General features: G+C 60.3%; 1 protein-coding gene across 2 annotated transcripts in view; it reads left to right on the top strand.

The window, feature by feature from the left end:
- The window catches only part of SULT4A1 (sulfotransferase family 4A member 1), a gene marked incomplete at both ends in the record, with an annotated part of 30695 nt that extends 8000 nt beyond the window's left edge, over positions 1-22695 (top strand). Inside the window, 6 exons of one of the 2 annotated variants that reach the window (XM_082666278.1) lie at positions 10048-10178; positions 11453-11533; positions 12730-12856; positions 16841-16935; positions 19354-19492; positions 22583-22695. In XM_082666278.1, the coding sequence (XP_082522404.1) occupies positions 10048-10178; positions 11453-11533; positions 12730-12856; positions 16841-16935; positions 19354-19492; positions 22583-22695 (686 nt within the window). Of the gene's footprint in view, positions 1-10047; positions 10179-11452; positions 11534-12729; positions 12857-16840; positions 16936-19353; positions 19493-20938; positions 20980-22582 lie in introns of those variants that run through there. The other variant, XM_082666279.1, reaches the window with a different exon arrangement.
- Between the last annotated feature and the right edge of the window lie 332 nt (positions 22696-23027).

Genomic DNA, 23027 nt, shown 5'->3' with positions numbered 1-23027 from the left:
GCTTGTCTGGCCGTTGCCGGTTAGTGTTGGGCCGCGCTCCTCCCAGCTCTCTGCACCCTGGCTGGGGCGGCACTGCTTCCCGCTGTCCTGATGGTCAGGTGAGGCGGTGGGCATGTCTGCAGCTTCTGGGGGGTCGGACAGGGTCTGGACAGAGTGATGCTCTGCTGTTAGCAGGGGGTGGGGATCCAGCTGGGGCTTCTGGAGCACGTTAGGGCAAGTGCAGGGGCCGTCAGGAGGCAGAAGCCCCCCCAAAACATGCTTTGCAGACTTCCTGGGGTTTCCGGAAGCTACACAAGTCATTCCCAGAGGGGCTGGAGAGCCAGAGAGGCTTGGGCTTCCAGGTGGCTCTCATGAGGCTCAGCTCAGCCTGGGATGAGCCAGGGTCTCCTGGGCCCCCACTCCCACCAGCGGCAGGCCGTGGGCGGGGTGATGGCACAGATGCTCGAGTCTGCATTGATCCTTCTCAAGCCTCAGGCAGACTGGGAGCTGAGAGCGCGGCCCGTCTCTGTGCCGGGAACGGGGGCGGGGGGGGGGTGTCCTGTCATCCTCAGAGCCTCACGGCCAGAGATGTCCCTTATCAGGTGAGGAACTGAGGCCCGAGGAGAAACGGGCCCGGGTCCTGGGGGCAGAGCCCCCGGGGGCTGGCTCCGGGACCCCAGCACGTGGGTCCTGGCGTTTGATCCGTGGGCGGTCCTCCCCTGGGGTGTGGTGGGTAGACCTGCTGGGACGGGCTGAGTCTTCCTGGGGTCCAGGCCTCAGGAAGCGGCCGAGCCGGGATTTCAGATGTGGCCTCTTGAAGCTCGTGCCCATGTGGTCTTGCCTCCCCCATGGGAGGGGCGAGGCCCGGCACGAGGAGGGCGTGAGCCTGGGGCCTGGAGACCTGGAAGCGAGGCTCGGCGTGGAGGAGTGAGGTGGGAGGTGGTCTCAGGAGGTGCGGCAAAGAGGAAGCCAGGAGCGGTACCCTCGGGAGACGGGTGGGCACAGCACGGGGGTCTCCCTCAAGAGGTGGGGGCCGGGCCTCATCCGTCAGCTCCCGCTTCCCAGCAGTGGAGGGTGCTTGGGGCCCAGGGAGAGCGGGTGCAGGAGCTCCTCGTGTGGGGTCTGCCCACCGCGCTCCAGGGCGCCGAGGTGGGATGGTGGGCGCTGACAGGGTCCGCTGGAGGAGGCGTTGTAATGACCTAGGCCTGAATCCGATTTGGGGCAAGGCGCTCAGCCTTCCTGAGTCTCGGTGTGCTCCTTTTCAGATGGGGTGGTGTCTCTCTGGGCTGCTGGGAGGACCGGACGTGATGATGGGCGTGGAAAGCCTGATACGCTGCTAGCCCTTAATTTCATTTCTTCTCTTTCATTCCGGCTCCACCCGGAGCATTTTCTGCCTGTGGCTGTGTAAGAGACCGCCCAGACTCAGCGCCTAAAGACAGCGGTTATTACTGTAGCCCAGGGTCCGCCGTCCTGATCCCAGCCCGTGCATCTGCGGGCTGCCTGGGGGCCCTGCAGCAGGCTGGTCGCGGCTGGGCGGTTCTCATCAGGTGTCCCTGGACCAGGAGGCTAGGCTGGGAGTGTCCTTCCCTTGGCAATGCTAGAAGCACAGAAGAGCAAGTGGGAGCGTGCAAAGCTCTGTGCCTTCGCCTCCCTGGCTACAGCCAGTCCCTGCCGTGCCCGCGATCGTGGGGACCCTCTTCTGGGAGGGGCTGTGAAGTCTCAGGGAGACAGTGTGGGTGGGGCAGGGTGGAGAACTGGGGCTCCTACCGCTGTACCCCCAGCCCCTCCCTGATGCGCTGCATCTCGCTGGTCCGTGCTCCTGTCCTTTGGGTCCCAGGTCGAAGGCTGCTGTTTAAGAAGAGCCTTCCCAGACTTTGCCAGACCCTCCTGGAGGTGGGGCCTCTCCCTCCTGGGGGAGCCGCCCGCTCTGCCTGAGGGATCAGCAGCCTCTCGGTAGGGGGCTGTGTGCGGGGTCCTGAGTGTGTGTCCGCATCTCTGAACCCAGGAACCCGAGAGCTCAAGGCCCGGGAGAATTTCACCCTAAGGAAATTGAAGGCTGGAGCCTGGTGGCTTCGTCAGGCCCCCCCAGTCGCTGCAGAGCGCGGCTGGGAATGTGGGCCCCAGATGCCAGGCGTCAGCAGCAGGGACTGTGGCAGCCAGGGCTGTCTGGGGATGGGCAGCCTCGCCGTCAGTCCAGCTGTGTCACAGCATCTGGCATCGCCCCACAGGAGGGACAGTCACACCCAGTAGACAAGTCTGTTTCCCCTCTGTGTCCAGCAGGGCACAGAGCACAGGCCAGGCTCACTTTCCAGGGTGCAGCCCCGCCTCCCTCTGTCTCACCCTTGCTCCATCCGCAGCTGGGAAGTGGTGGGGTCTGCGGTTAGAGCTTCAGCCTGGAAATGAGAACGTGTGGCTTGTGGCCTTGGCTTTGCTGCCCACTTGCTGTGTGAGCCGTGTGTGGTGTGTGTGTATATGTGTGGGGGGTGTGTGTGTGCGTGTGTGTGGGGTGTGTATGGTATATGGGTGTGGTGTCTGTGCTGCGTGCGTGTGGTGTCTGTGTGTATGTGTGTGGGGGGCACATGGGCGTGGCGTGTGTGTGTGCGTGCGTGCATGTGGTGTGGTGTGGTGTGTCGAAGCACTCTGGTTCTGGAGTCAGACTGTTCTGGGTCCTGGGTTCACAGCCCACTCGCGTCTGTGGCCCCAGGCAGTTCGCTTCCAAGTCTGCTTTGTCGTGTGTGAGATGTGGCGGCAGAGGCCGCTGAGCGGCCTGTGTGGCTCAGATGGGGAGGGGCCGTGTGAGCTCCTGGCACAGCGCCTGGCACGCTGAGCACTGTCCTCAGCTGTCCCTGGGGGCCTGCAGGGCGCCTCGTGTGAGCCAGCCTGGGCCTCTTGTCCCGGTTCCCGTCCACTGCAGCCTGAGACGGGAGCTGTGCCCGTCCTTGTTGGGCTCCGTGTCCCCTGAGTGTCAGGATTGTCTCGGGAGCTGAGACAGCCCCTGTGAATGTTCCCAGGATGGGGAGGTGCTCAAGGAGAGCAGCTCCCTTTGCTCCTTCCTTTCCAAGGGGCGCGTCCTGGAGGCCTTCTCAGTGTCTGCTGGGTTAGCACATCCCACCCCTGGTGAGGGGCCTGCAGGACCCCAGGCCCGGCTGGTTTGGCAGCTCCGTGGGCTGCAGCTTCAGGTGCGCAGCTGTTGCTGTTTCTGAGGGAGCTGGACTGACCCCGGCTGTGACACCTTGACGTCCGGTGCCTGTAGAGTGCCCGTGGGGCAGACTTGAGCACGCCTGCTCATCGCCGCTTCCTCTTCAAACCTCACTACGTGACGCTCGAGGAGTAGGAAGCTCTGAGGCCCTCCTCCCAGGGAGAAGGAGAGGTGGTGACTGTTTGGAAGCTCAGATGTGGTGGCTCAGTGTTAGCTGACTTAGCAGGTAGAGAACCTAATGCCAGCAGAGGGCAGCGCAGCCAGCACGTGAACCCCTTCGCTGCAGGGCCCCAGGAATCATGCCCCTCAGGGTGGCCGCCGTGATACGCGGAGGCTGAGAGCAGGCAGCTGTTACAAAGACGGGTTTCTTTGGGGGAAGTTGATCCAGAGAAGCTGTGGGCTTGGGGATGCCATGCAGAGCTACAGGCTGGGGTACAGTGCTGAATTGGAAATGGGGGTCGAATGAAAGCTACATGCTTGAAAGGGAGGTTCCCAGCGCCCTCCCCTCCTTGGCTTCTGGGATACCTGTGGTCCCCCAGGACAGAGAGTGGAGTCATCTTCTCTGGAGAAACTGACCCCAAAGAAAAGACTTACAAATACTTGCGTGTGGGCATCTCCCATCTCAGCTGTGAGGGCACCCAGGCTGGGCTGTGTTTACAGACACATGAAGCCCTGCAGTCAACAAGCCTTGTCCTGGACAAGCCTGGACGCAGATGGCTGCGTCCGGTGGCTCGTTCTTAACCTGTGGATGGACTCAAGGTCTTCAGATCTTAACGTCTCCAACGTGAAGGACAGAGACCTGCAAAAACCGAACAAAACAAAAAGCAGCAAAAGGAGCTTGGCGGAATCAAAGACAATGTACAGAGCAGAAGAAAACCGAAAAACAAAACACCACCCGCACTCCTTTGTTTTTTTTTATTTTAAATTCTGCTTCTAGTTGCAAATCCCTAGTATGTAGGACTATGATTGATTTTTTTAAAAAATTAATTAATTAATTTGGTGCGTTGGGTCTTCGTTGCTGCACGCGGGCTTTCTCTAGTTGCGAGCGGGGGCTACTCTTCATTGTGGTGCGCGGGCTTCTCATTGCGTTGGCTTCTCTTGTTGTGGAGCGTGGGCTCTAGGCGTGTGAGTTTCAGTAGTTGTGGCACACGGGCTCAGTAGTTGTGGCTTGTGGGCTCTAGAGCGCAGGCTCAGTAGTTGTGGCTCATGGGCTTAGTTGCTCCATGGCATGTGGGATCTTTCCAGACCAGGGATCGAACCTGTGTCCCCTGCATTGGCAGGTGGATTCTTAACCACTGCGCCACCAGGGAAGTCCTACCACCTGCACTCCTAACTCTGTAATGTCGTCAGAGAGTGAAGACAGGTATTGTAGTTGAAATTTTAAGAACTCAGTTGTGAGGTTTGGGTGGTCAAGCAGAGGAAATATCCCAGAAAGTAGAGCAAAAATTTTTACAAATTGATGACAAATGGGAGCAAAAAGAGAAGAAAAAGTGGAAGATCTGAGCTGCAGAAGGAGAGAACAGGGAGAATGGGAGAGAGAAAGTGACTGAAACCAGGATTTCCAGAACTCCAGGAGGGAGTTAAAGACTCCCCTTGTGTCTGAATGTGCCCCCAGGCACCGTGATTGAGTAAGAGACCCTGCTGCAGCACTTAGCTGTGAAATTTCAAACCTGAGATACAGAGAAGATTGCAAAGCTTCCGGAAGAACGGCCACGTTCAAAGGACTAGGAACGGAGGACCTCAGAGTTCTCGACGCAGCATGGGCAGCTAGACGACGGGAACAGTGCGTTCAGGGTTCTGAAGGGACGTGGTCCCCAGCCTGGAATTCCATACCCAGCCCAACTGCCGGTCCCGGGTGAGGTAGAAACAGGCACTTGTAGTCACATACCGTCCCACACAGTTGTCACAGTCAGGAGGCACCTCGGGGTGGACTCTGCCACCGTGTGCATGGACACCAGCGAGGGGCACACGGGTCAAGGACGCAGTCCATCCAGCCCGAGGGAGATTGCAGGAAGACAGTCGTGGGGCGCTGAGGGGCAGGGGCACCACCCCAAGAGATAAATGGGATTAGAGCACACCTCCTGCGTTTGGCCGTACGGAGAGGGTTTGCCACAGAGCTGGAGAAGGAATTCTTAATAGGTCCATAGAACACTAACAAGCAAGCGAAGGAAACACAAAATCTTGTGCAAAGAGGCAGTGTAGTCACTACACGGTGTACTTTGAATTAGGCTGAAAATTGTCCCGGGACCGTGTCGGGGAGGGAAGCCTGCAGGAGGGAACGTGGCTGGGTCGTCGTCTTGCTCAGTCAGAAATCAGTAGCCCATGAAAACACACAGATCGTGAAACAATGATGTAAGCCCGTCAGAAACCTGAGGGTAAGCGAAGAATCAGCAAGGGTTTGCTCTGGACGTGGGAGTGGGGTTGGGAGGGGACCTGGATTTTCTGTCCTGAGTCTTTTGACTTTTAAACTAGGTACACGTGTGACTTTGGTAAATAATAAAAGTGAAAATAAAAGAATTCCAGGTCTTTCCTGGTGACCAGTGGTTAAGAGTCCGCCTCCCAATGCATGGGACACGGGTTCAAGCCCTGGTCCGGGAAGATCCCACATGCTGTGGAGCAACTAAGCCTGTGCAACACAACTACTGAGCCTGCGCGCCTAGAGCCTATGCTCCGCAACAAGAGAAGTCGCCGCAATGAGAAGCCCGCGCACCGCAACGAAGACCCAACACAGCTGAAAATAAATAATAATAATAATAAAAAGAATTTCAAAGGGTTCCAGCCCCGGGATCCTGGTGGTCGGGGGCTCAGTTCTGATTGGTTCTGACCCTAGAGTGCTGGCGTCCCCGTCCCCAGAGTTCTGGTGGGAATTTTGATGGGCTCCACCCCAGCCTTGTGGCAGGTCGGACTGGACTTTGGATCCCGGGGGAGTTCCGCCCGGAACCCCGGTGGTTTTCTACGGGTCTTGGCCTCAGAGGGCTGGTGTCAGAGTCACTGCCGACGCTGAGGTGCCACCGGGAGTGATTTCACTGCTGTCAGCAGAAGCAGGTCCGTGAAGGATTGCGTCACGTCTGTTGAGTTGAAAACGAGCTGCTGGAAAGCGTGTGGCCTGTGTTACTCCCTGCCAGGCAGTCCCACCCACCCGGCAGCCCTGTGTGTTCCCGGGTTGAAAGCCTGGCTGTGCCCCGCCTCACCTCGGACTTGCTGGGCGGCGGGCTGGCCTCCCGGGCGCCTCTCCCCAGGGGCTTCGGACGCAGGGGGATGGTGGGGTGGGGGCTGAGGCCCCGCTTCGCCCGCACGCACCTGCGGGAGGGGAGGCCCCCCAGCGTCCTGCTGCAGCAACGCGACGGCCTCGCACAGGACCCTCCACCCGTCCCCCCTTCCCTGGGGGTGCTGGGGAGGCTGCGTAGGGAGGTGGGGATGTGGGCTCCCCTTCCGGGGTAGCGCTCCCCTTTCCGGCTCTGTGACCTTGCACTGGAACCTGATCTCTGAGCTTCCTTGTTCATGCGGGGGTGCTTGTAAACCCTCCCTCTGCCGTGTGCAGCCTCGCAGGTAGGGCGCCTCCTGTGGGCTCTAACGAGGCTGGTCTTCCGTTGCTGATATTTAATGGAGGCGTGGATGGGGCTTGTGGAACTGGCATGTCGATATTGATGTAAGACATACTAACGAGGTGTGTCTGGGTCATTACCTGCAGGGGCTGCAGGGGCGGGCGTCCCGAAGACCTCCCTGGGAGAGGCCTATTTTGGTGGAAACTCTTCGCACAGTCGTATTTCTAAGAGCACGGACCCGCCCAGTGCAGCTGCCCTGAGCTGCCGGGTGGACGGGCCTCACCAGCAGGAGCGGGCAGGCTCTGTAGCCTTGGGTACAGTTAGGCCGCAGGAGCCTCATCTGTAAATGGGGGTGGTGGTCCCCACCTCTTAGGTTGGTGTGAGGGTCCTGTGGTTGATGGACAGAAGTTCTTTCTGATTGAAGAGCCGCCACAACACTTTCTTCCTTCAGGGCCTTTGCTGCAAAGCTGTCTCCTCAAGGAGTCTTCCTTGATCGACATATCCCGTTGAACAAACCCAGGGTTTGTTCGTGCATTCAGAAAATGTGAACTGAGCCTGGCCATGTGCTGGCTGTCCCGGCAAAGAGCCAGACAAAACCACTCGTGCCCTGTGGAGGGCGGCGGGGTGGGAGCGCGCAGAGGACCGTGCTCGTGCCCTGTGGAGGGCGGCGGGGTGGGAGCGCGCAGAGGACCGTGCTCGTGCCCTGTGGAGGGCGGCGGGGTGGGAGCGCGCAGAGGACCGTGCTCGTGCCCTGTGGAGGGCGGCGGGGTTGGAGCGCGCAGAGGACCGTGCAGAGGACCGTGCAGGCTGTTCCCGGACTGTCGCTGCAGTGGGGACCGGGGCAGGGCGAAGTGTGCTCGTCATGTGGCTGGTCAGGGGAGCGCTCACACCTGAAGGACCTGAGGGAGTGAGGAAAGGGCTCCGGGCACGGGACCAGCCAGGAGGCCGGTAGGAGCTCGGAAAAGGAAGAGAGGCGGGGAGAGAGGTGCCGGGCATGGGGCGTGGAGTGTGGCCGGCAGGCCCGCAGGCCAGGTTGAAGACCTTGCTCTGCTCCTCGGAGGGTCCTCGGAGCTGCGGGGTCCTGAGAGGGGCGGGGAGCCCTCGGAAGTCCCTGTGGGGATGGTCGGGTGGTCCTGGCCGCTTTTGTTGGACTGAAAGGAGGCTGAGCAGGGCAGAGGGCTGCGGGGCCTCCAGCAGCGCCCCCGATGGAAGGGTTGGCTCTGCGCTCACCTTGATGGTAGGTGGGCGAGGCGGGCTTTGGGGGGGCAGGAGGCAGGGGCACCTGGTCCGGCGGGGAGCTGGGCGGCAGGTTCCATGTGGGTCGGTGCGTGCGGGGGTCAGCGTGGAGCTGGCCTTCGGGGTGGGGCTGCTGGAGGCCCCGGGGGAGTGTGTGCAGCTGGGAGACGAGGGGGCAGCACTTTCAGGGGGCGGGGGGAGATGAGGAATCAGCAGCAGAGACCGATTCCCCCGAAGCGAAGGGACCAGGGTGGTTGGGGAGGAGGACCTGGCCAGCGTGTCTCTTCTGGGGGGTCAGATGGGGTGATGACCGGGCAGGCCCTGGCTGGCCGCGGTCCCAGAGTGGAGCTGAAAGCCTGGACGGAGTGGGGCCGCGCAAGGGCTGGGGGAGCACAGAGAGCTGCCTTTCTCCCCAGGCTCCCTTCCTGCCACCCCAGGGTGCTGCTGGGGTTCTGCCCTTGTGGGGTCGGCCCACTGCGTGTCCTGACCCAGGCCCCTGCTTTTCCTTCCTGCACAGATGCTGAGATGTTGGGTTTGCCTGCCGTGTCCTGTGTGCTGGGCCCCGGGGGTGTTGGCGGGGAGACGGCGCTGTCGCCTCTGGAGTGAGGCCTTGCAGTCGGTGTGGTAATTGGGAGCGTCGTAAGCAATTCGCGCCGGGCGAGGATGAGTAATGGGGGACGTGGGGGTCCGGGAAGGCCAGCTTGCTGGAGGAGACGACTTGAAGCCACTGTGCACGGGCTGCAGGGTGAGGGCCAGCAGGGAGCCTCCGGGGGAGGGGAACCCGCACCCCAGGGGGCTGGTGCAGAGTACAGGTGAAGGGACCACCGGACTCCAGTGTATGGACACTGGGAAGCTGCAGAAGGGTCTAGGCTGGGAGCCATCCACCCTGAATCTGAAATTCGCTGTTCATAAGGCACAGAAGGGCTGTCCTCGAGTCTGGATGGGGGACCTGTCCAAGCCGCGTTGCTGGGACAGCCCGTGGGGTGGTCTGAGAGGAAGGAGTTGGCAGGCAGGGCTGCAGCTGCGGCCCCACGAGCCGGGGAGGCGCCCTTGACACACACGAGTGCACCTGTTCCCTGGAGGGCCTCTCTCCGTCTTTGAGGGTCTAGGGTGTCCCTGGGCTGAGTTGTCCCATCTCCATGCTGGCTGGGCCCCCTCCATCTTTCTTGGGGAGCAGGTTCTGCTGACCACAGTGCTGGGCAGACAGGTGGTGTTTCCTTTGAATTGAATTATACCTTGTGTGTGCATACTTCCATGTAACTGCCACCAGACCAAGGCAAAGAGCCATCCCGGCACCCCAGAAACTCCTTCATGTCCTCTTTGAGTCGATAAGCTTCCCCCGGAGAAGCGCTGTCCTCACCTGTCACTGCATCTTACTTCCCCATTCCGGAACCCACAGGAATGGGGACGTGCAGAATCACACAGCAGACGCCCTTTGCTGTCTGGCTTCCACTGCTGCCTAGTGTCCCGTTGTCTGAGTATCCTGGCTTATTCATTCTGCTGCTGACCGATGTTTCCGAGGTTTGCTCTTCTGAGTAACGCTGCAGGGTCGTTCTGGTACGTGTCTGTCGGTGTTGTCTTGTACATTTCTCCGGTCACAGGGCATAGCTGTGTTTCACTTTAGCAGGTACCAGTAGACATAGTTTTCATTGTAAATCATTATTGGCTGGCGAGTCATTCCCCTGGACCTTCATCACTCCTGGGTAAACGAAAATTCAGCTTCTGGAAACCCAGGACTGAGAATCGTCCGTTCATGACAGTCCTCGAGCCCTGGGGAGGCAGGTACTGTGTGTCCTGTTCACTCCTCACAACAGCCTTGAGAAATCTCCTGCCTGCGTTTAGTGCCAAGAAAACAGGAGCTCAGAAAACCTGGCTCACCCGCGGTCACCCCGAGAGGTGGCGTTCAGGCCAAGGTCTCACGCCTAGGCCGGTGTTCTTCCACTAGACTCGAGGCACTCCTGGGACGCTGCACGCCCCCCAGCTCTGCGGCCCTTCAGCCCTTTTTCTGGGTGGCAGGTGCTGACCCAAGAGTGGGGCTGGCCCTTGGGCTTCCTCTGGGCGCCCCTCACTGGGCTTCTCTCCCTCCAGGCACCAGCCTGCTGCAGGAGGTGGTCTATTTGGTGAGCCAGGGGGCCGACCCTGATGAGATCGGCTTGATGAACATCGACGAGCAGCTCCCGGTCCTGGAGTACCCGCAGCCGGGCCTGGACATTATCAAGGTGGGCCCTGGGCGGGTGGCAGCAGCCCACACGGCCCACTTGGGGCCTTTCCACGGTTGCACCCTGAGTGACGGGTGCTCCTGAGGGGTTCCTGGGGGCCTTGTGGGCGGAGGGAGAGCAGTGAGCTCCCGGGACCCCCAGGTAGCTGGTGGGAGGGGGGAAGACTGATGGGCCTGAGCCGGTGGCAGTGACCCTGGAACTGAACCAGTGGGTGACGTGGGTGGCTTGGAGGGGGAAAGGAGGCAGATGCCAGGAGTAGGGGAGATGGGGGGGAGTGTCGGGGTGAGGGGCCTCCCGCTGTGGCTCATCCCATCTGTTGAGGGGGCTGGGTGGGGTGTGTTTGCATCGAACATTTGGTGTCAGGAGTGAAAAAAACATATTCCCAAGTCCCATCCTTTCTACTCCTCAGACAGATCTGGAGTTTTTTCTCTCCATCCTCCCCTCTGCCACCTCTTCGTTCAGGCCTCATTTCCTGCGTGGCCCGCCTGTCCCTTCTCCCACTAGACGAGCAGCCTGAAATAAGCTCTGAGAATGCCCCCCACCACCGGGTCGTTGTCCCGCATAAGCCGGTCTCTGCACCCCAGCCTCCAGCGTTGGCCCACCTGCGTCCAGCCCCTCCCGCCCCTGTGCCCGCCACGGTGCTGCAGCCCGTGTTGACCCAGCGCTGAGCCTTCCAGTAGAGCTGCGTGGGCCCCTGCCGCGGGCTGCCCTGCTCTTGGCTTTGGGGTCCCGCCGAGGACTGAACTGACCGTGATGTCACAGCCCTCACAGAGCTGAGATCCCAGTGAGGGAGCCCCCAGGACAGGAAAACCGAGAGTCCTAGTGGTTGAAGGGTGACCACGCCAGACGGGAGCAAAGTGGGACGGGACCGGGCCTCTCGGGGAGCGGGGGGCACGTCTGAGTCACGGCCTGGGAGCGGAGCGCTGGCCGAGGGAGGGACCGGTTCGGTCCAGGAGCCGCAGGAGTTCTGCGCTGAGGCTGACTGCGGGGCCCCCTCTCTGCGACCGCTCCGGGCTGCCATCGCGGCCCACGTCCTCTGAGCAGACCCCTGACGATACACTGTGACTCAGGCCACGGGGGCCGAGGACGGGGACCGCGTCGGCCCGTGTCTGCCCCCAGGGTCCAGCCTGGGCAGGGCTGGGGGGTCCTGTCTCAGGTGAGAAGGTTGTTCGGGGTGCAGGTGGTGCCGGTCCTGACTCTCTGTGGCCCTGTCCGCCTGGGCCCCAGAGAAAGGGCGCGTGTCCTCTGAGCACCTCCCCTCTGCCCTGCTGCAGGAGCTGACGTCCCCCCGCCTCATCAAAAGCCACCTCCCTTACCGCTTCCTGCCCTCAGACCTCCACAGCGGCGACTCCAAGGTAACTCCGCGCCCCGCCGCTCCCCGCTGCTCCCGGAACCAGCGGCCCATGTGCCAGTCCAAACGGTGGTCTGTCACAGGCCCAAGTTCCCAGACAACCTCGGTGTGCTAAGAGCGCCGGAGAGGCTGTCCTTGGCCCCATGTCTCTAGCACTTGATCCATGCCTCTCACTTTCGCTTTTCCTCACAGCTGAACTCGACCAGCCAGAGCCCAGCCTCTGCCCATTGAAGGCCTGAGGACTCATGGCTGCTTTCACTGTCTCTGATTTTTTTCCTTTTTTCTCAACTGCATTAGACGTATGAGGCCTATAATTCTCATCACCAGGGTCAGGGCTGTAAGTTTTCTGTCTTCCGCTGATTTTAAAGTAGCGCTAGAGACACCCCAGTGTCACAGCAGCACTGCTTACAATAGCCGAGACATGGAAGCAGCCTGAGCATTCATCAGCGGATGCATGGATAAAGAAGTGTGGGTTATGTAGACAGTGGAATATTACTCAGCCATGAGAAAGAACAAAATGTTGCCATCTGCAGCAGCATGGATGGACTTGGACAGCACTATGCTAAGTCAGACAGGGATAGACAAATACTGTTTGACACCACTTTTATGTGGAATCTAAAAAAAATACAACAAACTAGTGAGTATAATAAAAAAAGCAGCAGACTCACAGATACAGAGAACAAACTAGTGGTTACCGGTGGGGAGAGGGAAGCGGGGAGGGGCAGGATAGGGGTAGGGCATTAAGAAATACAAACTATTACGTATAAAATAAGCTACAAGGATATATTGTACAACTTGGGGAGTATAGCCAATATTTTATAATAACTGTAAATGGAATGAATATAACCTTTAAAAGTTGTGAATCACTATATTGTGCACCTGTAACTTATATAATATTGTACAGCAACTATACCTCGATTAAAAAAAAAAGGAGCGCTAGAGAAGAGAAATATACTAAAACACTCAAGTAGCTGTCCAGCTGATGCTATTGCGTGGGCACGAGTGCATCTCTGCTGAGACGGAATGATAGAGAAAAAGCGTTTCGCCTTGGTGCACGAGGGGCTGACCTTGCTGTTGGAAACGGGGTCAAAAGAGTGGGTTGTAGGTCCGTGGAACCTGCACAGGGCGGCCTGCCTGGGACGGAGGATCGCAGACTGACCTCGTCCGTCCCTCTGTCCCCCCCGCCACTCCCTCTTGCAGGTCATATACATGGCCCGGAACCCCAAGGACCTGGTGGTGTCCTATTACCAGTTCCACCGCTCCCTGCGGACCATGAGCTACCGAGGCACATTCCAGGAGTTCTGCCGGAGGTTCATGAACGACAAGTGTAAGTGTCTGCGAGATGTTACAGCGGGGGTGCTCACTGCTCGCTGAGCACCCGCGTGTCCTTCGCGGTGCCCCCAGTTCTACAGTAACCGCGGGCTTGGCCTGCTTTCCCGCTGGCGGGCAGAGGAGCTGGGGCTGAGGGCTGTCAGGAAGCTTGTCCGAGGTCGAGCTAGTGCCAGACAGAGTGGGTGTCCAACGCTGAAGCCCTTCTCTCTCGCCACATCCTTGGGGTTCTGAGAAGTTTCCCCATTAGAAGCATCCCTCTTCCTGCCTAGATTCCGAGCAGTGAAAACAGTGGCCCAGGTACCACTGTTACCGGTGCCTGAGGCCAGAGTGGAGGCTGTGGCTTCATGTGAGAGCCCTGTGGGCCTTTAGCTGGACTTGCGGGTCAGGCTTGGCCCCCAGCCCCAGGCCCGTGTGACAGGCGGGGTGCACTTTGGGGGAGGGGGAAGGCAGTGTTCTGGGCAGGATGCCTGTTCCCAGGGGAGAGGGGCGAGCTGGGCCGAGCGAGCCGGGGCCCTTCCACGTCTCCCCTCCCCGGGGCGGAGTGGGCCAGGCAGTGGGCCAGGGAGGGAGCCGTCCCCTTGGCAGTGGGGCTGGCAGCTCCTCACTACGGTTCTGTTCCCCGCACCCCCCAGGTGGCTCCCCCATCGCCAACCCTGGCTTCTTTGGGCACCTTCTGTTTAGAGTTTGCGCCCAGGAGGGTTTTGAAAGGGGTCTTACGTACCTGTTGATTAAACCGGCACCCAGACTCCTCTGCACCCGAGGAGTGTACAGATGCGCTCAAGTAACCCTCAGCCTCGCGGTCCATTTGTTGTCCAACCCAGTCAGGGGTTCTGCGGTGAGGTCATGGGACGGGGTGGGGTAGGGTGCATAATGGCGGTCCAGGAGTACAGCGCCCCAAATTTAAATGGGTGGCCCGACTGGAGCTGCCTCCCGAGCCTGGCTGAAGACCAGGTCCTCCTTGGTGCGCCGCCCGCACCGCCTGGAGGCCCTCTCTTCCCTGCCCTTGAGTCTTTGCTTCAGCTGGGACTGGGGGGGGGGCGGTGCGAGGGGACAGGCGTCGGTGGCCCCAGCGCTGTACCCTAAGGCCCCTGGCGCCTGCTGAAGGCCTCTGTCCAGCCTCCCTTCCCCCCAGCCCACCCACCGCCTGGCTCAGGCCCCTCGGGGTCTGCCAGGCATTCGGAGCAAGCCACTCCCATGGTTCCCAGAGCCATATTTCTGAGGCCCACTGTGCATCCCTGCCTTTGTAGAAGCAGTCACTTGCATGGGGACACTGTCGTAGATAGCAGTGTCCCCCAAGTGCAGACTGCCCTGCGGTGCAGGGCTGAAAGCCTCCTGCCCGGGCCAGAGCCGTTACAAGTTGTCTAGTACAGGCCTCTCCGCGCTGTGAAGGTCACAGCACTGCCCGGCACTGAAGTTCAAGGCTGCACACGCTGGCTGTGGTCCCGCCAAGGCCTCTGCGCCCATGTACTGATCCTCCCCAGTCCTGTTCACTCTCTGCTCCCACCCAATTCCGGCTCTCGAGGAGGCTTGCCTTCTCTGTCCGAGGTTCTGAAGAACTTGAAGAATGAAGTGCGGAAGGGGCAGTGAAATGATGCTGTTCGCTAACAGGGCGAGGACACGCTGCCCGAGCCCTGTGTTGGGGGTCGTGACCTGCGCACTGCAGGGCTGGGGGGCCCTGGAGCCATGTGCCTGGGGGACAGGAGCAGGGTGGAGGAGTCCCTGTGTGTGACCACTGTCCTGTCACCCCTGTCCCCGTGCGAGCGACCCTGTCCTCACGTCCTCGCGGTCCCCGAGTCACCGCCCGTCCAGCCTCCCCCGTCCCCGTCCCCAGCAGCCCTGGCCGTCTATCTGCGAGTGTTCTCTGGGAAGGAGTGGCGTTTTCTTACCTCCGTGTCCACGCCCAATGGACTGCTCGGCCCCGGGGCGCGGCTCACCTGGTCTGCGTGCCAGCTGTGGGCCCAGACTTGGGAGACTCCGCTCGGGGCCCCGAGGTCATCAGCCTGTCCGTGAGCTGCGCAGGTCCCTTCCTTCTCTGGACTCGCTCTTGTCCTGTAAAGCGGGAAGGCCGGCCTGGCTGTTATGTCCTGCCCTGTGCGTGCACGGAGCGGGGATGTGCCAGGCCTGGAGTCCAGGGCCCCGCAGCTAGAACTCTGCCGTGGGAGCACCGGGGCCCAGAGAGGGCCAGGATTCGCCCAGCAAGGTCTTTGGCTGAAGCCTGCCCTGTGTTGGTTCATTTCCGTCCCCTTACCCCTCCCCTTCCAGAGCTCCCCCCCTTCGTTCCACATGAAGTATTGGAGGGGCGCCTAGTTGGCCCGAAGAGGGCCTTCTGCTCTGATCTGGTCCCCAGGGCCCGCCCCTCAGCGACCCCTGACCTGCGCCTCCATCCCTCAGGACCTCTCGTGGGGCTGCGGGGCCCAGGCTGCTGCTGTGCTGCCACCTGCTGGCGGGATGGCAGGCTGACGTTGTCGGGTCGCGCTGCCTGGGACCCAGGCGTTGGGTCACCCGTTTTCCCAGCCTTGGTCATGCGTGTAGGTGTGAGAGGTTGTCAGCACCTTGAGGTGTGCCTGTGCGGGGGCGGGAGCGGCCCTGCCACCCAGGGGCCTCAGCGCTACAAGTAGGACCCTCGCTGGCACCTTGCCCGTCCCACCCCGTGGAACCTTCCACCAGAGAGGAGGACGCACAGGCGCTGCCCCTGCAGGCCCTCCCGTACGCAGGGCTCTCCGCGCCGCGGCAGCCCTGGGGGGGCGGCAGAAAGGCTCAGGGCCCGCCGGGTCTCACGGCCAGCGAGGAGATGAGGGGCCGGCTGCTTCTGTCCCGAGCCCTTGTCCTTTGCCCTCCGCCCTCTGACCTTGCCAGCTGCTTCTGACCCGCTCCGCGGGCCCCCGCGGCCACTTCTTATGTCTTTAAGGCCCATTTGCAGGCCTTGCCTCTGTGCGCCGTTTCCCCTGCTGCCTCTTCCCCTCCGCTGCCTGCCCAGCCCTCACTGATCCTTCGAGGCCTGCCCGTGTCCGCGGGGCCTCCCTCCCAGTGCCGGTCACTCCATGTCGCCGTGCCAGTCTCCTTGGGGCTTTGCCGCCAGGCCGGGAGCTCCACTGCAGGGCCCAGTGCTTGCGAGCTGGACGGGCGCTCGGGCGAGTGAGGACACAGGCAGCAGGGCCACCACCCCTGACTGGCCCCTGTTATGCAGCCGGACCTGCTTCCCGATGCCCAGCAGGCCCAGGGGCCCCCATGTTCTTCAGCCGAGACCTTCCTCTGATTAATGTGGAAGCCCCCTCGGGAGATGTCCTCACAGCGATGGGCACACCAGTGTGAATCGGCAGTGAGAATCAATCGTTTTTATGAAAAATGTTGTGAAGCAGCTGGGCCACACTGATCTGTCTCTGCCTGTGTGACCTCAACCGCACACCAAGGCCCTAAGGAGCGTGGGAAATGCGAGGGCTGGGGTGTGGGTGTGACCTGTCGTCCCGTCCGGCCCAACCTCATGTGCCAGGACGGGGCCCGCTGCCCGCCTTCATCCCCGCGCCTTCCTGGTTCTGCCTGGTTCCAGGATTCTGGCTGTGACGCGTTTGCCTGGCGAGCCCCATTCGCAGCTCTGTCTGGAGCCTCCCACACCCCATCCTAGCCCCGACAGCAAAACTCACGGGTCCTGTGTCCCACTTCCTCTGGGCGTCATTCTCTTCCTGGTCACCCCTTGTTAGAGGAACTCGTGGGTGCCGGGTACCGTCAGTACCCCCGGAGAACAGAGACTTCCACGGAAGGGTCGGGGCTTCTAGGCATCCGGGAGGCAGGGGCCGAGCTTGGGCAGGAGGCCAGGGCACGTGGCTCATCTGGGGGGCTGCTGGAGGAGCCCAGGGCTTCCTGAAACATAGCTACTGGGCAGAGGAGGGGAGCCTTCTGGCAGGGAAGGCGGGGAGCAAGGCCGCCTCACACATGCCCGCTCCCTCCCTGTGACTGGTCACCTGTCCCCTTGTCTCCACAGTGGGCTACGGCTCCTGGTTTGAGCACGTGCAGGAGTTCTGGGAGCACCGTATGGACTCGAACGTGCTTTTCCTCAAGTACGAAGACATGCACCGGGTGAGTGCCGTAGCGGTGGTGCCACGGGGGTGAGCGCCACGGGAGGCAGCTGCCGGCACCGCCCTCAGTCTCACAGCCGCCGCCCCCAGTGCGGGCGGGTGGGCGGGGCCTGCAGCGCCAAGACCCCGGGCATCAGGGGTGACAGCTGGACTCAGGAGTTCCAGGAGGGCCCAGGGTCCCCCTGACCAGTGTTTCGCCTCTAGCCGGTGCTGGCCCCCCAGGCCTCTACCCTGCCCTGGCCCCTGGCCAAGCACAGCTTCTGGGTTGGTGGCATGTGGTGCTTTCGAGAGGCCCATTTATTGTTTTTCTGCTTCAACAGCAGTGGAGTGATAGCCGGACTCACCCTGCTGCCACCCAGCACCCTCTCCGTAGGTGACCAGCTTGGGGCAAAGGGCTGAGATGGCAGAGTCCGAATTTCTTGTCCCAGCCTGTTTGCCTTAGGGTGGCAATTCTCAAAGTGCTGAGAACCCCGGCGGGTGTACCTGTGAATCCATTCCTGTGACGAGTTCCTGAGTGCCCGGCACAGAGGGTGACGGGCACTAGGTGGTGGTTGAGTGCATGTGCCAGGCTGGGCGGTGGTGCTGGGGCAGCGAGGCAGGACCTCTCCTGTGCCCTCGGGAAAGCGAGGTCTGGAAGGGGGGCCGGCACGTCCCGTCCCGCCTCGGTGTCAGCACCATCGTGCGGAACCCCGCTGCCCCCTGCCGGGTCTGAACCCTGCCGCTGCCCGCGCAGAAGTGCTGATGCCCCTCCTTTCTCAGGGCGACAGTGCGAACCTCCCCCAGCCCAGCCCTCCTCCCCGCAACGTCCTTCCCTTTCCTCAGCTCCTCTTTGCCGAGGGACCTCAGACTTGTCTCTGCTCCTGAGCCCCTCCAGGCAGCCACACTGCCTCCAGGCAGTAGTCCCCAGGCTACTCTGTCAAGGTCACCACGACCCCCATGTGTCTGGGTCCCACGGTCCCGCCCTCCTAGCAGCAGGCAACAGGCAGTCGGTCACGCTTGGTCCTGCGTCCCCGCATCCCTGGACGCTCCCCTTGACTCCTCCATGGCAGCAGCCCTGCCTCTGCCCCCAGACCTCAGCTCTGGTCTCCGCCATCCACACTCCCTCCCCTGGTGGCCTCAGGCGGGCCTCGGGCCCCCAGGTCCGATTTGGACCCTCTCCAGGCTCATCTCCGTCCACCCACTGCACCTTTCTGCCAGGGTGTGTGGTGCAGATCGCAGACTTAACGTCTCCAAACCGAACTCCGGAGGTGTCCCCTCGGGTCCTCCGCAGTTTCACCCGTCTGCATCCAGGGCAGCGGCTCTGTCCTCGCTGCTCACGCAGAAGTCTGGACTCATCCTTGACTTCTCCCTCTCTCACACCTGGCCTTCATTTTCCAAATCCTGTTGGCTCTACCTTCAAAACGTCTCTCTTATCTGACTGTTTCTCCCCAGTTCTGCCCCCGTTTCCCTGGTCCAGGTCGGTGTCACTGTGGCCTGCGTTTTCACAGCCTCCCTGCCTCTTCCTCCCGCCCCCCCCCCACAAACACAAACAGTGAAATGCACTGGATGATGATAAATGCTGAAAAATAAAGCAGAAAAGGGAAGTGCTGGGGAGGGGTGGTGGCAGGTTTAGGTGCAGGTCAGGAAAAGCGGCACTGATGGGGACAGAGACCTGAAAGAAGTGAGGGAGTGACCCATGTGGACACCTGGAGATGAACATTCCAGACCGGACACAGCAAACTAAAGTTCCAGAAAGAACCTGCCTGACAGGCTGAAGGAACAGCATGGAAGCCAGCGTGGTCCCGGCTGTCAGGCCCTGCAGGTCGGGGTGCGGGTCCGGGTGTCTGCCCAGAGGGACGTGGGCCAGAGCGAGCAGGTGGGCGGGGCCCCTCCGGAGGCTGCTGGGCTGCGCCCGTAATGCTCCGCTCTCAGGAATGGTGCGGCGATGGGGCCCAGAGGTGGCTTTATGTCAGCGAGTCAAGTAGAGCTGAATCTTGCTTCACACCAAGCCAGCTCCGCCTGTCCGGTGGGGTGGGCCGGCCCTGAGGCCTGTCTGGGGTCCCGGGGTCTCCCAGTTCTCCCGAGTGCCAGTCGAGATCCCAGCCGATGGCGGGGCGGGGCGGGGCGGGCGGGAGAGAGCGAGCTGCTCTTGCTCCTGGCGCAGCTCCGAAGTGCTTTTCCTTCCTGCTGCTGCTTAGAATGACCGCAGCTGTATCAGGACCTCACGTCTGCCTCCGTGGGACCTGGCTTTGAATCCCAGGTCTGCCACTTGAGAGCTGAGTGCCCTTGGGCAGTTTCTTAACCCGGATTTTATTTCCAGACGAGGCCGGTTTCAGGCTTGTCTTGAGGCCTAAGTAAGGCTGTGGATACAGTCCCTGAAGTCGTGTTCTGTAAAGGCGCCACCTCCGACAGGCTCCCGCGCTCTGCTCTTGTCTTCCAGGACCTGGTGACGATGGTGGAGCAGCTGGCCCGGTTCCTGGGGGTGTCGTGTGACAAGGCCCAGCTGGAGTCCCTGATCGAGCACTGCCACCAGCTGGTGGACCAGTGCTGCAACGCCGAGGCCCTGCCTGTGGGCCGGGGTACGCGCCCGCCTGTCCCACCCTCCTTCTCTCTGCCTCTGCCTGGGGCCCCGGGGGCCTCCTCCCCCTTCCTGCCGGTGTCCTCGCGCTTTCTGGACCACAGTCCCCCCATGTCAGGGTTCCGCTGCCCTGAGCCTCATTTCTCCGGAGCCCTGTGTTCTTCGAGGGGCAGGAAGGTAACCCACGAAGTGTTGCTGAGGCTCCCTGGAGGTCCCTGCTGGAGTTGGTCTTGTCACCCCGCACACGGTGCCGGAGTTTGCGGGTGTGTCTGCCGGGATGTCTCAGGCTCTGTGGGCAAGAGGTGTTTCAGGCGGGCGCCTTCCCAGATGCCCCACAGGGCAGACCCTGGGGATGGGTTGGGGGCTGTCATGTTTAGAAGCGCAGCGCGTGCACGTGGCCTCCTTGAGTTCCAGCTGGCCCGTGGGAGTCGAGGGAAGAGGGTGCAGAGAGTCCGTGTGCGGAAGGGCCGTTTCCCTCCATCCCCCGGGGAACTAGCAGCCTGGGAGGAGCAGCCCCGTCGGGGGAGGGGTGTGTGGTGTGCGCGCGTGCGCACGCGTGTGTGTGTGGTGTGTGTTTGGTGTGTGTGCGTGAGAGAGAGAGCGCGTGCGCGAGCTGGAGGTGCAGGCCTCGGCCGTCACAGAGGCTGGCGCTCCCTCCTGGTGCGAGAGCTGTGTCTTGCGCGTGAAGCAGTTCGAGGTGAGGCAGGTGTTGCAGGCAGGAATCCTCCCCGGGCCCACTTGGGTTGCTCTCCGTGCCCTCAGGGCTTGTGGTATTTGAGGCTGCTCGACTGTGGAGAGCTCGGGCATTAAACTCCCCGGCACTGCTGGGTGCCGGCCCAGGCCTGTGAGCACCCCTTCAGCAAGAGTCGCGCCTGACTCGGTGCTGTGGACCGGAGGCCGGTTCCCAGCTCCCTCGGGTGGTGCCGGTGCCGAGAGGAGGGCCCGGAAACGACGCCGGACTCTGCAGGCAGCTGCCTGGAGCGGAGAGAAGAGCTGGGCTGCGGCCTGGCCTGGCCAAGCTCGGGCCACGCCTTTGAGCTTCTCTGGCCTTTTGTCCTTCCTCTAAGGAGGGTGGGTCGGGGCTGCCAACCCGCTTGGCTCCCGGGGCTGTTCTGAAGGTCAGGGGGCGAGCGCCTTCCTGTAAAGGCAGGTGGGCCGCTCTCCAAGAAGACACTAACAAGCCGCCTCACCCTGCCGTTTCATTCCTGGCTGCATCGTCACAAATGTTTATTATTTAAAATTTATTTGCTCTTTTTTATTTTGCTTTCACTGTGTTTTGTTATCCTTGGGTGTGACCTTCTCCAGAACCCCCCTTTCGGTTCATTTGTGTGGTTAAGAATTGTCGAGAACATACTGCGTGCCCATATGCTCCTTCCGATGTGTTTGCTTTATCATCGTTTACCTTGGTTTTGCTTTATTTCAGTTCTTTGATTTTGTTTTCTTTTAGCATATTGCCTCTTTGCTCAGAAGACCTCCTTGCGTTGGTGAGAATGCAGGGGCTTGAGTAGCCAGCTGCATTGCTTAGATTTGATTCATATCACAGCATAAATTGCACTGTCTTGATTCCAAATCCTAAACCAGGTGGGTGACTCCTTTGATGAGCTCTCAGCTGCCTCAGCTGAGAAAAATAATCATGGAAAAATATATTTATGGTGTGACTGGTCTAGAAGCTTCTAGTTTTGTCCCTTAGGTATCATTAGAGGGTAGCAAGCACAGTTTTTTCCTCTCCAACACTGACATATAATTTTTCATCACCGAAGAGAAAATCCTTGCCACTTTGGATCTGTTAGCACAGCATTTGCAGGGTTGCAGTTTCATATGTGAGGTCCTGCGAGGACAAGGACGACTGTTAATAACAGAGCTAACGAAGGATGTTTGCTGGAGACGGTCAGAGCTCTGATCTCAGAGATGCTGACGGTGAATAGAATTCTAAATGGGCATTTCAGTCCCCCGAGGCAGCTATATAAAAGCACAGCCCCAGCTCTCCGGGTGATGCGTTCACAGCTCCTGTAGGTGGGAGGGCGGGACCCCCACTTGTGACATCTTCACAGTCGCCATTCATATGTGACCAGAACAACTGAAGATTTTGTAGTTAAGGAAAGTGGGTTCAGCAGTTTTCATCATTTTGAGCTCTCTCTTCCCTTCATAAAGGGATGGGTGGGCCTGTGCCTGCACCTCAGTCTGCACTCTCCAGGCTCCCTCACATCTGCCAGGAGGAGGTCTCATTTTCTTTTCTGTTTTTTTTTTTTTGCGGTACGCGGACCTCTCACTGTTGTGGCCTCTCCCGTTGCGGAGCACAGGCTCCGGACGCGCAGGCTCAGTGGCCATGGCTCACGGGCCCAGCCGCTCCGCGGCATGCGGGATCCTCCTGGACCGGGGCACGAACCCGCGTCCCCTGCATCGGCAGGCGGACTCTCAACCACTGCGCCACCAGGGAAGCCCGGAGGTCTCATTTTCTGACCAAGCCTCGCTGAGCTGTGGCTGCGATGGAGTGGCCGGGGGCCCGGGGCTCCTTTTGATGTTGAGTTGGGAGCTCCGACGTTTTCTCCCTTTAAATTCCTCCCTGACGATGCACGAGCAGGCTTCTCGAAATCTTCACCCTTGACCTGGTCAGGAGGCTTCCTGCTCACCATAAAATGTTCTACCTTTTTGGATGATTTTCTTTTTCGTTTTAAAATTCTCCAGAAGCAAATCCTGCCTTGGTGGAGCTGTTGAGCTGTGAGTGAGTAGTGGTGTCACGAGGACCCAGATCCACGTGGTGCCCGGAGCCGCAGATCTGTCCCACAGACACTGTCTGTCCTCTGGGGTGTTGTGACCCACCCGCTTTGTGCCTGGCTGGGGATTCAGTGGTGGATGGGCAAGGCCCGCAGCTCTGCACACTTGTGGTGCTGGGCGGAAAGCGCGTCGGGATGACCAGACTCAGGGAAGAGGGTTCAGCTGGTCTGTAGTCCACATGGCCCATCCTGCCCCAATAGGCCAGGTTCAGAGGGGTCCGGGAATAGATCTGGAACCTTCCAGATCCATTTCCTGTGGTTTGGTAACTGGCCTGACAGCAAGTGAATTCAGCACATTCTGCTCGTTTGTGTTCTAGGAAGAGTCGGGCTGTGGAAGGACATCTTCACTGTCTCCATGAACGAGAAGTTTGATTTGGTGTATAAACAGAAGATGGGAAAGTGTGACCTCATGTTCGACTTTTACTTATAATAACAGCAACAGCAAACTTGCATGCTCACAGTACCCAGACACTAATAGCTCAGAGTCCCGTTTGCACTCATTTGTTACCCGCTGGACAAACTCTGGAAGCAGCGTAAGACACGGCGGAGAAATGGAGGAAGTGGGGTTATTTCCGATCCAGAGCAGCTGTCTCACCTTTGGAATTTGAAGTCTACATGTCTGATTACAAAGATTGCGGTTCTGATGACCTGGACCATACGTATCCTGTCTGTAACATATGCAGCTAGAATGTCTACCTTTTACAGCCCACATTATTTATTGTATTTTATAGAGCTTTTCACTGGAAATCTAAATAAATGTCA

This window comes from Grampus griseus (genome assembly GCF_964374135.1).
Source record: "Grampus griseus genome assembly, chromosome: 11".
Lineage (NCBI taxonomy): Eukaryota > Metazoa > Chordata > Mammalia > Artiodactyla > Delphinidae > Grampus > Grampus griseus.
The sequence above is the reverse complement of the archived record's forward strand: the minus strand, read 5'-3'. Positions and strand labels throughout refer to the sequence as shown.